At 58.3% G+C, this 13151-nt stretch overlaps 1 protein-coding gene across 1 annotated transcript in view; it reads left to right on the plus strand.

The window, feature by feature from the left end:
* Positions 1-13151, plus strand: part of HMCN2 (hemicentin 2) — a 171512-nt gene that overhangs the window by 119719 nt on the left and 38642 nt on the right. Inside the window, exons 58-73 of the mRNA XM_031654639.1 lie at positions 294-455; positions 605-718; positions 1481-1683; positions 2368-2449; positions 4367-4498; positions 6886-7029; positions 7114-7273; positions 7360-7484; positions 7851-8034; positions 9092-9189; positions 9608-9874; positions 10235-10425; positions 10878-10959; positions 11062-11198; positions 11775-11916; positions 12020-12164. Of these exons, the coding sequence (XP_031510499.1) occupies positions 294-455; positions 605-718; positions 1481-1683; positions 2368-2449; positions 4367-4498; positions 6886-7029; positions 7114-7273; positions 7360-7484; positions 7851-8034; positions 9092-9189; positions 9608-9874; positions 10235-10425; positions 10878-10959; positions 11062-11198; positions 11775-11916; positions 12020-12164 (2368 nt within the window). The remainder of the gene's footprint in view (positions 1-293; positions 456-604; positions 719-1480; positions 1684-2367; positions 2450-4366; positions 4499-6885; positions 7030-7113; positions 7274-7359; positions 7485-7850; positions 8035-9091; positions 9190-9607; positions 9875-10234; positions 10426-10877; positions 10960-11061; positions 11199-11774; positions 11917-12019; positions 12165-13151) is intronic.

Below are 13151 nucleotides of genomic sequence, written 5' to 3' on the forward strand. Positions count from 1 at the left end.
GGAGGAAGACAGTATTGAGCCCTCAAGGTCATGGGCTCAAACCTGAGTTGATATCTTAGCTCTGCCACTGACCAGCTGTGTGGCCTTGGAACAGTGACTTTCCTTCTCTGATCCGCTACCCAGTGTCCTTCTGTGTAAGAGAGTCATGGCAAATGGAGGTTTCTGAATTATTTGAAGTTGTGCCGAGATGAAGCCCCAGGAGCTGGGTGAGGTTCAGGGTTTCTCTCGGGCTCCGTGCTCCCCTGCTGATGTGATTCTCATGCCTTTCTCTACCGTGGTGACTGTGGGGATAGTCCCGCCACGAATCGCAGGCCTGGACTTGGAGCAGGTCACTGCCATCCTCAACAGCAGCGTCTCCCTCCCTTGCGATGTCCACGCTCACCCAAACCCCGAGGTCACATGGTACAAGGACAGCCAGGCCCTCTCCCTGGGTGAAGAAATCTTCCTCCTTCCTGGTGGGTAAACTGAGGTGTCTGGCCCAGCTCTAACGTTACATGGGGAGAGAGTTGCTCCTCTGACCTGGGACAGGGCTGTCAGTCGGGCAGGGATTTAGGACTGGGGGCTGGGCTAGAATGCTGGTGTGAGCGACTGGCTCCCCCTACAGGTACCCACACGCTGCAGCTGGGGCGAGCACGGCTGTCGGACTCCGGGACATACATATGCGAAGCCCTCAACGCTGCCGGCCGAGACCAGAAGCTGGTGCAGCTCAGTGTTCTGGGTACGTCCGTGTCTATCCCCGATTCATACCGTCCCCCTCCTTCAGTCACCCCTCAGCCCACACTCCCCGGGGAACATAGCCAGGAGAGGGCCAGGAGGCACAGGGGGAGGCTGGGACGCCCACACGGGTCAGCTCTGAGGAGGGGGAGCAGCGGGATGGGCCCCAAGAGCCTGGCTAGGGAAGGGGCCTCCCCAAGCCTTGTGTGATCGGGGAAGCCTTTTTCACGGTGGAGCCTGTTTCAAGGCTCGTGGTCTTCAGAATCCTCTGGGGGGAAAGCTGGTCCAAGGCATCTTGAGCAAGGACTCTCTGGAAGGTTCTTTCTAGCCCTGGGGCTGGTTCATTCACTTGCACGAACACCAGCCAGACACTGCGCCAGGCCCTGTGGGCTCACAGTCGTGGGGAACCGGGACTTCTACATTGGTTCACTGGAGCCACAGGGGGCTGAAGGGGCGCCCACAGAGGGGCTATAACCCAGCTGGGGCCTGCCCCTTTAGGAAAAAGTCTGGGTGGGGGCAGGCGTCAGCATCTCCCCCATCTAGGAGGCTGAGGCTCAGAGAGGCAGGAGGCTGTCCCTGGTCACTCAGCAGGTCCTTGGCATGCTGGCCCGGTTCTCTTCCTCCAACTCCCCTGGGTCTGCACCAGCACCTGGGGCTGGGTCTGCTGTGTGACCCTGGTGGGTCTCCACTGGCATTTTCCCTGTGGCTGAGTGGGGAGGGCGCGGGGACAGCCACAACACCTCAGTCTGCTATCTCCTGCCCCCAGTTCCCCCTGCCTTCAGGCAGGCTCCCAGCGGCCCCCACGGTGCGGTCCTGGTGAGGGTCGGGAACAGAGCTGTCCTGAGCTGCGAGACAGATGCACTCCCTGAGCCAACTGTGACCTGGTACAAGGATGGGCAGCCCCTTGTCCTGGCGCAGCGGACCCAGGCTCTGCAGGGTGGGCAGAGGCTGGAGATCCAGGAGGCCCAGGTGAGCAACCTTTGGGGCACGGGCAGCCATGGGCAGCTACAGGAAAGTCGCCTTCCAGCCCTGGCGAGCTGTGGGGAGGAAGGTGGGGAGGACATGCGTTGCTGCCTCCTTGGCCTGTGGGACCCCAAACCGAGTTGATTAGCAGCTTCCAGGGTGGGAGACGTGGGTGGAGCTCAGGGCTCTGGAGTCACGTCCCAGACCCAGCCCTGCAGTCATGGCATGAGCCTTTCCTGCCTCAGTTTCCTCGGCATCTAGATGCTTTTATCTGGTCCGCTCTGGCTGACCGTCTGAGACTCCTGGGAGTCTGCCCTGCCCTCCTCCCCTCCCTCCCTGGTGTGGATTTAGATGCTCACGGTGTTTGTTGGATGAATGTTTGCTGTTCCCCTGGAAATCCATTCCTGGTCAGGCTCCATCCCCACAGCAAGGGGGGCCTCTTCCTCCCAGCTTGGCCCAGGGAGGGAGGCCCCCAGAGCCTGTGTATTCACTGTTGAGGGGCCCTCCTGCTTCCTGAGGCTCTTGGAAAAGGCCAGAGGGTCCTGATTCCCTTTGGCTCCCCAGTCAGGACCAGCATATTTGGGAGGCCCCTGCTCTGGAAGTTTTGGGGGCCTACATGCTTTTGGGGAGCCCTAGCACCCCACTTCCAGCTCCAGCACACAGCCCAACTGTGTGCTCTTCCTCTCTCAGGTGTCGCATAAAGGTTTATACAGCTGTAAAGTCAGCAACGTGGCTGGGGAGGCTGTGCGGACTTTCACCCTCACCGTCCAGGGTAAGCCGGGGACCAGCCTGGCCAACGTGACCATGGAGCCCCTAGCAACACCCGGGGCTGCCGAGGAGGACAAAGACAATAGCTGAACAGAGGCAGTGCTGCCAAGTGCTGAGGGCACGATGACTAAAATTTGTGTACATATCTATATCTATATCTACAGCTATAGATAGCTCTTTACTTTTGTAGAGATGGGATCTCATTATGTTGCCCAGGCTGGTTTCGAACTCCTGGGCTCAAGCAATCCTCCTGCCTCAGCCTCCCAAAATGCTGACATTACAGGCATGAGCCACTGCACCCAGCTAATTTCTAGAATTTGGAAGACTAGGGTTAGCAGGCTCCAAACAGAACTCTGCCAGTGACCTGCTTCATGGAGCTTAGCAGAATGACTTTGTCCCTCGGAGCCTAAGGTTTACCTTCAGTGAATGAGTCTAAAAGCAGTAGCTGCCTGCCAGGCACAGTGAACCTGGCCGATCCCATGGAAGCCACCAAAATGACAGTGTCTATAAATTGCTGGGCACAGGGCCTGGCACATGGGCACTAAGATGAAGGAGCCCTATGAGATCAGACACACAGGAGGCCATGTCACCTGCATCTTGATCCCAGGGGGGGCCTGTCCCATCCACCCAAGGAGGGAGCACAGATGCCGTTTAATTGGACATGTGGCTTCAGCTGGGGTAAGAAGGAGCCTATTTACGCTGTCCAGGAAACTTGGCCAGATTTTCTGGGGCTCAGATGTCATGTTTGTTAGAATATAGACTTAGCCATGCCACAAAGAGACCCCAAAATGTAGTTGAGTAAATGAGAGAGTTTAAGTCTTATTCAAAAGCCCAGAGGTGGGTGTCTAGGCTGGTGCATAGCTCAGCTCCATGCGGTAGTTAACGGACCTGGGTTCCTTCCCTCCTGTTGGTCTTCCATTTATTAGGGTGTTGTTCTTGTGCATATGGTTGAAACTGGGACACGGCATCCTGTCCTGGCCCACAGGAAGCAGAAAGAACACAAGTGGTGGGCAAGCATTTATTTCCTGCAGAAGTTGCACCTGTCCCTTCTGCGTGTATTCCATTAGTGAGCGCTCAGGCAGCTGACTGCAAGGGACACTGGGAAATGTAGTTTCTGCTAGAGTGATCGTGGGTGGGCTCAGCTAAAACTCTGCCGTGCACAGTGGGAAAAACGGGCTGGGGGGACACCAGCCATCTGCCACGGATGCCAAAGCCAGTAGCCTCCCAACCAGGTGAATGGTGGGCCCATGCAACACTGAGCCATACGCAACACAATCGTTGAAAAAGACTGACAAGACGGAGTGCAGGGGCTCATGCCTGTAATCTCAACACTTTGAAAGACTGAGGCAGGGGCATCACTTGAGCCCAGGAGTTTGAGATCAGACTGGGCAACATAGCGAGACCCTGTATCTACAAAAAATAAAAAATAAAGTAACAAGAAAAGGACTGACACCAGGCTCGCTGCTCAAAGCTCCCAGCCTTTTCTGACGGCTACACTGATGAACAGTGGAAAGTGGGGGAATATCTGGTCCCTGAGGGCAAAGGCATTTCATCTTGAGCCTGGTTGACTCTGTTCCACTGGTGGTGGCTGCCTGGGGTGTGTGACTTCATCCTGGCAGATCAAGAGAGAGTGCTGAAATCGATTAGTGATGTCTGCCCTGGCACAGGTTAAGGACTGTGAGCCTTAAGGGTGAGTGAGCCTCCCATTTACCATCCTTGGGCTAAGTAGACCCTGCTGGAGCTTTGCTTTGTATGCTTTAAAATAGCCAGGCCCTGGTTCTATTTACATTTGTGAATGAAACATAAAATGGGAACTCCTAACTACCGGGAAGGGCTTCTTAGGCCTCCCTGATCTGCCTGAGGGGAAGGAAGTAGGGGAAGAGTCTCAGAATTCTGACAGTCTGGTTTTTTTTTCCTGCAGTGCCCCCAACATTTGAGAACCCCAAGACAGAGACAGTGAGTCAGGTGGCTGGGAGCCCCCTGGTCCTGACCTGTGATGTGTCCGGGATCCCTGCACCCACGGTCACTTGGCTGAAGGACAGGATGCCCGTGGGTAAGCACATCTGTCCTTGTCTGTTTTGCGGAAAGAATTCCTTTCTGTAATAAGATGACAGCGGAGGTGGCGGAAGGAAGTTATTGGTTGTTGATGATCTTGGCAAAACCAGAGACTGGCGGCGCCATGTTGGCCCTGCCCCATTTGTGTTTGAGCGAAGCGTTATTTATTGGCCCTTGGAATCCAAACACAAGGAGCGTCTCCTGTGGGGGTTTGAAAGCTCCTTTGCATCCACACCCTCAATCATCTCCCACGAGACAGCAGACGTGGGCTCTCCATTGTGCAGGGTGGGCACTGAGGGCTGTGGAAAGCCCACTGGCTGACACTGGGCTCAACATTGGCCCCCAGAGCTGCTCCTTGGTGGTGACTCAGCTCTGTCCTAGCTGGGCCGTGGGTCACCCCCATCCCCCATGCAGGCCTCCCCATTCTGGCCACTGCTGTGCCCGTTGTTCCTCCACATGAGGGCAGAAGCCCCACGTGGTCTCCTGGGCCCACTGTGCCTCCCGTGCAGGCTCCACGTGGGGCAGAAAGGTCTGAAGGTGCAGCTCGGAGCTGGTCCCTTGTCTGGTGGAAATCCGTCCACAGCGGGGGCTGGTGCTGCCAGCCACCTCTCCCTGCCCCTCCATGCAATAAATGTGGCTGTGCTGGCTCCTCCAACCTGCCCCTCTCTCTCATAACAGCTTTATTGGGATATAATTCACACACTATATAATTCACCCACTGAAAACATCCAATTCAGTGATTTGTAGTACAGTCACAGAGTTGTGTGACCATCATCACAATCAAATTTAGAACATTTTTATCACCAAAAGGACACCCCATACCCATTAGCAATCACTCCCTGTTTTCTCCCAATTTCTTCTTTCCCCAGAGCCAGGAAACCACAAATCTGCTTTCTGTCTCTGTGGATTGGCCTGTTACGGGCATTTCACATCAATGGCATCATAGAGTGTGTGGCCTTTTGTGTCTGGCTCCTTCCACTTAGCATGTTTTCAAGTTTCATCCATGTTGTAGCGTGGATTAGTACTTCATTCTCTCTTTTTTTTTTTTTTTTTTTTGAGACAGAGTCTCTCTCTGTTACCCATGCTGGAGTGCAGTGCCACAATCTTGGCTCACTGCAACCTCCGCCTCCTGGGTTCAAGCGATTCTCCTGCCTCAGCCTCCTGAGTAGCGGGGATTACAGGTGCGCACCACCACAGCCAGCTAATGTTTGTATTTTTAGTAGAGATGGGGTTTCACCGTGTTGGCCAGGCTGGTCTCCAACTCCTGACCTCAGGTGATCCACCTGCCTCGGCCTCCCACAGTGCTGGGATTATAGGCGTGAGCCACCGTGCCTGGCCAGTGCTTCATTCTTTTTAAAAATTAAATTTTTCTCTTCATTCCCTTCTGTGGCTGAATATTCCATCGTGTGGCTGTGTCACATTTTGTGCATCCACTGGTCAGTTGATGGGCATTTAGGGTGTCTGCACTTTTTGGCTAAGATGCTCAGTGCTGCTGTGAACCTCCGTGTTCGTGTTTCTGCGTGGACCTGTGTTGTCGCCTCTCTCGGGTCAGGTGGCTGCAGGCCCCGCCCCCTCTCGTGTCCAGCTCTTGGCACCTGTGTTCCCTGCCTGGAATACCCACCCAGGCTTCTGTGGTCACCTCCGCTCCCCACTGGCTGATTCCTGCTCAACATTCACGTCTCAGTGGAGACTCACCACTTCCGGGAGCCCTCCCCGACCCTTCCTGTGCCCCAGGTTCCCCGGCTCCATCAGGGGCTCACGGGGCTTGTCCGCACTGGGTCCCCTTGTTTCATGGCCCCCGCCCCGATACATTGTGAACTCCTTGAGGACAGGGACTGAGCTGCCCTCATCTTTGATTCCCAAGCTCCATGCTAGGCACAGGGCAGTTGCTCGTGTTTTTGTGTTGAGAGGCTGGCTGGACCCATGAGGATTTGGGCGGGGAGATGGGCCTGGGCTGGGGCAGTTAGGGATGGCTCTGGGCAGGGGTGTGGCTGGAGAGAATGAAAGGGGAGGCCTGAAGGCCAGGAGTGGGAGGAGCCCGAGCAGAGGCCCAGGGGCAGGTCCCAGGGTGACCTGTGTGGGGTCAGTGAGGGGCTGGTTTGACTTGAGCAGAAACCTTGATAGATGGGGTAGAGGGTCAGGGCGGGGAGGGAGAGGATGGGAGGTGAGAGCTGGGCCCGAGAGCAAATCCTGGATGCTGAAGGGAGAGGGTCTCTTGGGAAGAGCTGTCTCAAGTGGGAGGAAATGAGGGAGGATTCTAAGGAACAGAGACTGGGCTGGGGAAGGTGGGGACATATAAGAAGGAGCCTCTGCCTCTGTGGGGTTCAGTTTTCTAGGAGCACAAGAAGGGGCTGGGGGATTCAGGGGTCCCCCTCTGTCCCACAGAGAGCAGCGTGGTGCATGGTGTGGTCTCCCGGGGGGGACGCCTCCAACTGAGCCGCCTGCAACCGACCCAGGCAGGCACCTACACATGTGTGGCTGAGAACACTCAGGCCGAGGCCCGCAAGGACTTCGTGGTCGCAGTGCTGGGTAGGTCTGCGCCCTGCACCCTCCTGTCCCACTCCCATGGCAGCCCCTGCCGTCACCCAGGGCCTCACTGCACCCCTGCCTCAGTGGCCCCCCGGATCCGGAGCTCGGGCACCGCGCAGGAGCACCACATCTTGGAAGGGCAAGAGGTGCGGCTGGACTGTGAGGCCGATGGGCAGCCGCTGCCGGACGTGGCCTGGCTGAAGGACGGCAGCCCGCTGGGCCAGGACATGGGCCCCCACCTCCGGTAAGACTTGGCCCATGCCCTCCCCAGAGGCGGCAGAGCCCACTTCACCTGATGCCCCTGCTGTCGGCCCTCCCTCCCTGTGGCAGGTTCTACCTGGATGGTGGCTCCCTGGTGCTAAAAGGCCTGAGAGCCTCGGACGCGGGTGCCTACACCTGCGTGGCCCACAACCCAGCCGGGGAGGACGCCAGGCTGCACACGGTGAACGTGCTGGGTGAGGAGCCCGGGGGCATCTGGAGGGTGATGCGTGGGCCTGGGCACGGGAGATAAGGTGACATGTGAGCAAAGCCCATACTGTGACCTGGGCCACGGGTCTCACTTCCCTGGGCCTCCGTGCCCCATCCTCAAACTAGAGGACAATAATGCCAGCCCAGGGTACAGTGGAGATTCGGGAGGTGAGGAGAGAGTCAGGGAGTGGCTGTGCCCCCCACGCAGTGGGCCTCATCCCTCATGAGGGGCGGAGACCACTGTGGTTGCTGGCAGTGGAAGTCCAGGTCTCCACTTCCGGAATTTCCCTGGGAGGAGCCCACTTTCCTCCCAAGACCTCCTCATTACCCCTCTTTTTTCTACCCACTCCCAGTTCCTCCCACCATTGAGCAGGGAGCAGATGGCTCGGGGGCCCTGGTGAGCAGGCCTGGGGAGCTGGTGACCATGGCATGCCCCGTACGGGGCTCCCCGCCCATCCATGTGAGCTGGCTCAAGGACGGCCTGCCCCTCCCGCTCTCCCAGCGCACCCTCCTCCATGGCTCTGGCCGCACCCTCAGGTAGGGGAGATGGCACACAGGCGTTGGCTGTTCCACTCAGAGTGGACATGTGGGGATTGACAGCCAGTGGGAGGTGCTGGAAACCAGGACTGGCAGCAAAACCCACCCCCCATCCCAGAGCGAGTGTGGACTGCGCCCCCACTGCTAATGTGAGGATGGGTCTCAGGGACCCAGGGAAGGGGAGGTGGTCAGGATAGGAGGAGATGCAGGAGAAGTCAGGTTTCAGACGAGGCCTGAGGACGGACTGTTGGCTTTGGTGCTGTGGCTGTCCCTGGGGACTGGGCAAGAGCAGCTGCGGAGGGGTGGTTGAGGTGAAAGGGGTTGAGAGAAAGTGGGAGGACAGACAGTGAAGCCAGTGAGCTGAGATGACTTCAGTGAACTCTGAGGGCAAAGAGGGTTGCGTAGAGGAAGAGGAGCCGAGCTGTCCATGTGGGACACGGAACTTGCCGAATTTGGGAACCAGGAGGTCTGGCTTCAGAAGGAGATGGGTTGCAGCAGGCAGCAGGGGTGGAGGCAGCTGGAGGCTTTATCCTGGGGGCACCAGGAACCCAGGTAAAGAATGTAAGCAGGCCGGGCGCGGTGGCTTACGCCTGTAATCCCAGCACTTTGGGAGGCTAAGGCGGGCAGTTCACGAGGTCAGGAGATCAAGACCATCCTGGCTAACTCGGTAAAACCCCGTCTCTACTAAAAATACAAAAAATTAGCCGGGTGTGGTAGCGGACGCCTAGGAGTCCCAGCTACTTGGGAGGCTGAAGCAGGAGAATGGCGTGAACCCGGGAGGCGGAGCTTGCAGTGAGCCAAGATCGTGCCACCGCAGTCCAGCCTGGGCGACACAGCGAGACACCATCTCAAAAAAAAAAAAAAAAAGAGTTTAAGCAAAGGCTGGGCTCAGTCACTCTGCCCGCTCTGGCCAGCAAGTTCTTGGGAGACAAAGGATGGAAAAGGGAGGAAATCTTTCCACACAGCCAGCCTCTCCTGTCTCTCTCCCTCTCTCTTCCTATCTCTCCCTCTCTCCCTTTCTCTTCTCTCCTTCCCCCTCTTCTCTCGGGAGATTCAGGATTTCCCAGGTGCAGTTGGCAGATGCCGGCATCTTCACCTGCGTGGCCGCAAGCCCAGCTGGCGTGGCGGACAGGAACTTCACCTTGCAGGTGCAGGGTATGGAGCAGGGGGTGGGGCAAGGGGGTCTCTGGCCTTGGTGGGTGAGAAGCAAGGCCTTTGGCCCCCCTGCCCATCTGGGTGGAACCAAGGATGGGCCCTGGGGGCATCAAGGAGAGTGGACACTGCGGCTCAGTCTCTGACGTACTGGATTGCCCGTTCGCACCTCACAAGTAGCCATGGGCACTCTGATATGCCCAGGATAGGCGGGGGCAGAGAGGCCAGTGCAGGAAGCAGCTCTGTAAATAGACAATCACAATTCCAGGGAACTAGTGACACTGGGAGATGGAGAGGATGCTGTGGGAGCACAGAGGAGGGCACCTCACCTGGCCTTGGGGGACCAGGGCGGCTTCGGAGGTGATGTCTAAGTTGAGTCCTGGAATAAAATGGCTCCTGCCCACCTTTCTGCCCTCCACAGTGCCCCCTGTCCTGGAGCCGGTGGAGTTCCAGAATGAGGTGATGGTGGTTCGTGGCTCCCCAGTGGAACTCCCGTGCGAGGCCCGGGGCGTTCCCCTGCCTCTCGTGTCATGGATGAAGGACGGGGAGCCCTTGTTGTCCCAGAGCCTTGAGCAGGGGCCCAGCCTGCAGCTGGAGACAGTGGGGGCTGGTGACTCGGGGACCTACTCCTGCGTGGCCGTGAGCGAGGCCGGGGAAGCCAGGAGGCATTTCCAGCTGACCGTCGTGGGTGGGTCCTCTGGCCTCTGGCCAGCTTCTCTGGGCTCAGGGGAGAGGGTGGGACTCTGGGGGCAATGGGAAGGGCAGTGAGGGAGGTGAGTCCCCTGGAGGCCTGGGACTGCCACCTGGGGAACTTGGTTCCGGCTGGGATGCCTCTCACCTTCCTTGCCTGCGGGTAGTGGGTGGCCGGGCTTTCATTCTCCCACGGCTGTGCTCCTGGGTTCTTTCCACCAAACCTTGGTGGCAGATGCAAGAACGAGAGCCACCAAAATGTGGGAGCAGAGCCCCCGGACTCAGCACGCGTTTTCAAGTGCGGTATCATCCTGGAAACGTGTGTCAATTGTGTGTTCCCCTCCATGGTGGCTTGCAGAGCCCCCTCACATTGAGGACTCGGGCCAGCCTACAGAGCTGTCGCTGACCCCCGGTGCCCCCATGGAGCTCCTCTGTGAGGCCCAGGGCACCCCCCAGCCCAACATCACCTGGCATAAGGACGGGCAGGCCCTGACCAGGCTGGAGAACAACAGCAGAGCCACACGGGTGCTCCAGGTGGAGAGTGTGCAGGTACCGGTGCTGCCACCGGGGGGTGAGGCTGGGGGTTGGGGGAGAGGGGAGGGACTGCAGGTTCCCCAGACCCAGTGGGCAGTTGACAAGGTTTGGCTGAAGCTCCTCCTCTGTGTGGGGTACGAGGGTGTGGAGGTGACCCACCTAAGCCGTGCCCTTGGGAGCTCCCAGCAGGGTCAGGGCCCAGGCTGATGCCAAAACCAGGTGACCCCATCTAAGCCAGAGGAGGGCTGGTGCAGTTAAGGGGGACTTCTGGGAAGAGGCAGGCATCGCACCAGCCCTAAAGCAACAGTGAGATGGAGGGAGAGGGCATGGGTTGGCTGGGAAGGTGGATGGCAGACCTCGCAGGGCTGAGTTTGAATTCTGGGTCCCTTGTGGCATAAGAAAGAAACCAGATCGGGAGGCAGGCAGACAGGGGCCAGGGGCAGCTGCTCAACCCGCTCCATCTCCAGGTTGGGGATGCCGGGCTGTACACTTGCCTGGCTGAAAGCCCTGCAGGTGCAGTCGAGAAGAGCTTCCGGGTCAGGGTTCAAGGTAGGTGGTGGGGGTGGGGTGGGGGCAGGGCCGGGAGGCAGGACGGGCTCGTGGCAGGGGTGAGTCCACCTCTCACGTCCTCTTGTGCCACCTGCTTCCCAGCCCCTCCAAACATTGTTGGGCCCCGAGGCCCCCGCTTTGTGGTCGGCCTGGCCCCGGGGCAGCTGGTCCTGGAGTGTTCAGTGGAGGCAGAGCCAGCGCCCGAGATCACATGGCACCGAGATGGCATCGTGCTGCAGGTGGGCGCCAGGTGGGGCCCCAGGGTGCTGTCTTCTGTCCCTCTCAGGCCCCAGACCTGACCTGGCTGGATCCAAGATCCAGAGCAGGTGCCAAGGGCCTGCTCTGAGCTGCACTTTGCACCCTGTTGCCCGGGTGTCATACCCCCCATTGTCATTGTCACTCCCATTTTATGGATGGGGACACTGAGGCAAGGTTCAGGTCACTCAGGGCTTCCAAGGCCCACCCAGTGTCCTCCCCCTGGTTCCTTGAAGCTATGCTTAGCGGCTGTGTGGCCTGGGCTGGTGACCAAGATTCTCTGTGCCCACCCCTCAAATGGGGTCAGTTTGCAGCTGTGGATTCAGGGTTGTGGGTGTTCTGACAGGAATTCCAGGGACAGGGGATGCATTTCCTCCCAGAGGAGTGCATTTCCTTAGAGGGTCCTCAGCGGGTCACAGTCAGGGCCTGCGGTCAGGCTGGAAGGACAGAGCCACTGTCCAGCTTCACCAGTTCCTCAGTCCTCCACGTCTGGTGCTGGGGGCTGGCCGGGAGCAGTTGGGCACTGATAAGGGTCTCTCCACCCTGGCGGGGATCTCCAGGAGGACGCCCACACACAGTTTCCAGAGCGGGGCAGGTTCCTCCAGCTGCAGGCCTTGAGCACGGCTGACAGCGGCGACTACAGCTGCACAGCCCGCAACGCTGCAGGCAGCACCAGCGTGGCCTTCCACGTGGAGATCCACAGTGAGTAGGGCCCGCCCCACCCCACCCTGCCCACCCCACCCCACTCTGCCCACCCCCTTAGAGCCACAGCTCCCAGCACCACTCCTTCTGTGCCCCTTCCCAGCGGTGCCCACCATCCGGTCGGGACCACCTGCAGTGAACGTCTCAGTGAACCAGACAGCCCTGCTGCCCTGCCAGGCCGACGGTGTGCCCACACCCCTCGTGAGCTGGCGGAAGGACGGGGTACCCCTGGATCCCAGGAGCCCCAGGTGGGAGAGGGAAGGGGTGGGCCTTGGGGAGGCTCTCAGGTGCCACTTTGTGGGTTGCAAACCAAACCCACTTGGGCAATTGGAGCAGAAAAGTGACTTTATCATCAGGACGTGGGGCGTCTCAGAACACAAGGACAGGCCCACCACTCATGAAGGTCTCTTGCTTGTTTGACTTGATCAGAAGCCTTGATAGATGGGGCGGGGTAGAGTGGCGTGAGTGGGTCTCACGAGATCTGATGGTTTTAAAGCTTCTCTCAGCTTCTCTCTGTGTGGGCTTCATCTTTCTCTCTCTTGCTTTCTTCCTTGGTGAACGTGGGAGAAACACACGCCCTGACAACCCCATAGCCCCCAGCCTCACCCAGGTTTACAGCTCCTCAGCTCACGAGGAAGCTGTCTGTGAATCCCCACTCTAAATTCCCAGGGCACAGAATGCCATTGGCCCAGCCTGAGTGATATGTCCATCCCCCATCCAATCAACTGTGGCCAGGGGCGGGATTGCACGGTACAGACATGGCCCTTGGGAAGGGCACTTTTCAGATCTCAGGACTGCTCTCAAGAAGAGCAGGGTGCTGCTCCTTCTGCGTCTCAGGAGAGGCCAGGCCCAGGAGGGTGTCGGGGAGGCCCAAAGCAGCCCTTCTCTCCATCTTTCCAATGTTGGCTTGGGCTGTGGGGAGCTGCTCATGGCTCTGACCCCCTGACCTTGGCCTCATAGGTGCAAGACTCTGACCTCCAAAGTTAGCATCTGTATTAGTCCATTTTCACGTTGCTGATAAAGACATAACTGAAACTGCGCAATTTACAAAAGAAAGAGGTTTATCGGACTTACAGTTCCACACCGCTGGGGAGGCCTCACAATCATGGTGGAAGGAAAGGAGGCACGAGTCACATGTTACGTGGATGGCCGCAGACAAAGAGAGAGCTTGTGTAGAGAAATTTACGTTTTTAAAACCATCAGATCTCATGAGACTGATTTACTATCATGAGAAC

This window comes from Papio anubis, chromosome 13, assembly GCF_008728515.1.
Source record: "Papio anubis isolate 15944 chromosome 13, Panubis1.0, whole genome shotgun sequence".
Taxonomy (NCBI): Eukaryota; Metazoa; Chordata; class Mammalia; order Primates; family Cercopithecidae; genus Papio; species Papio anubis.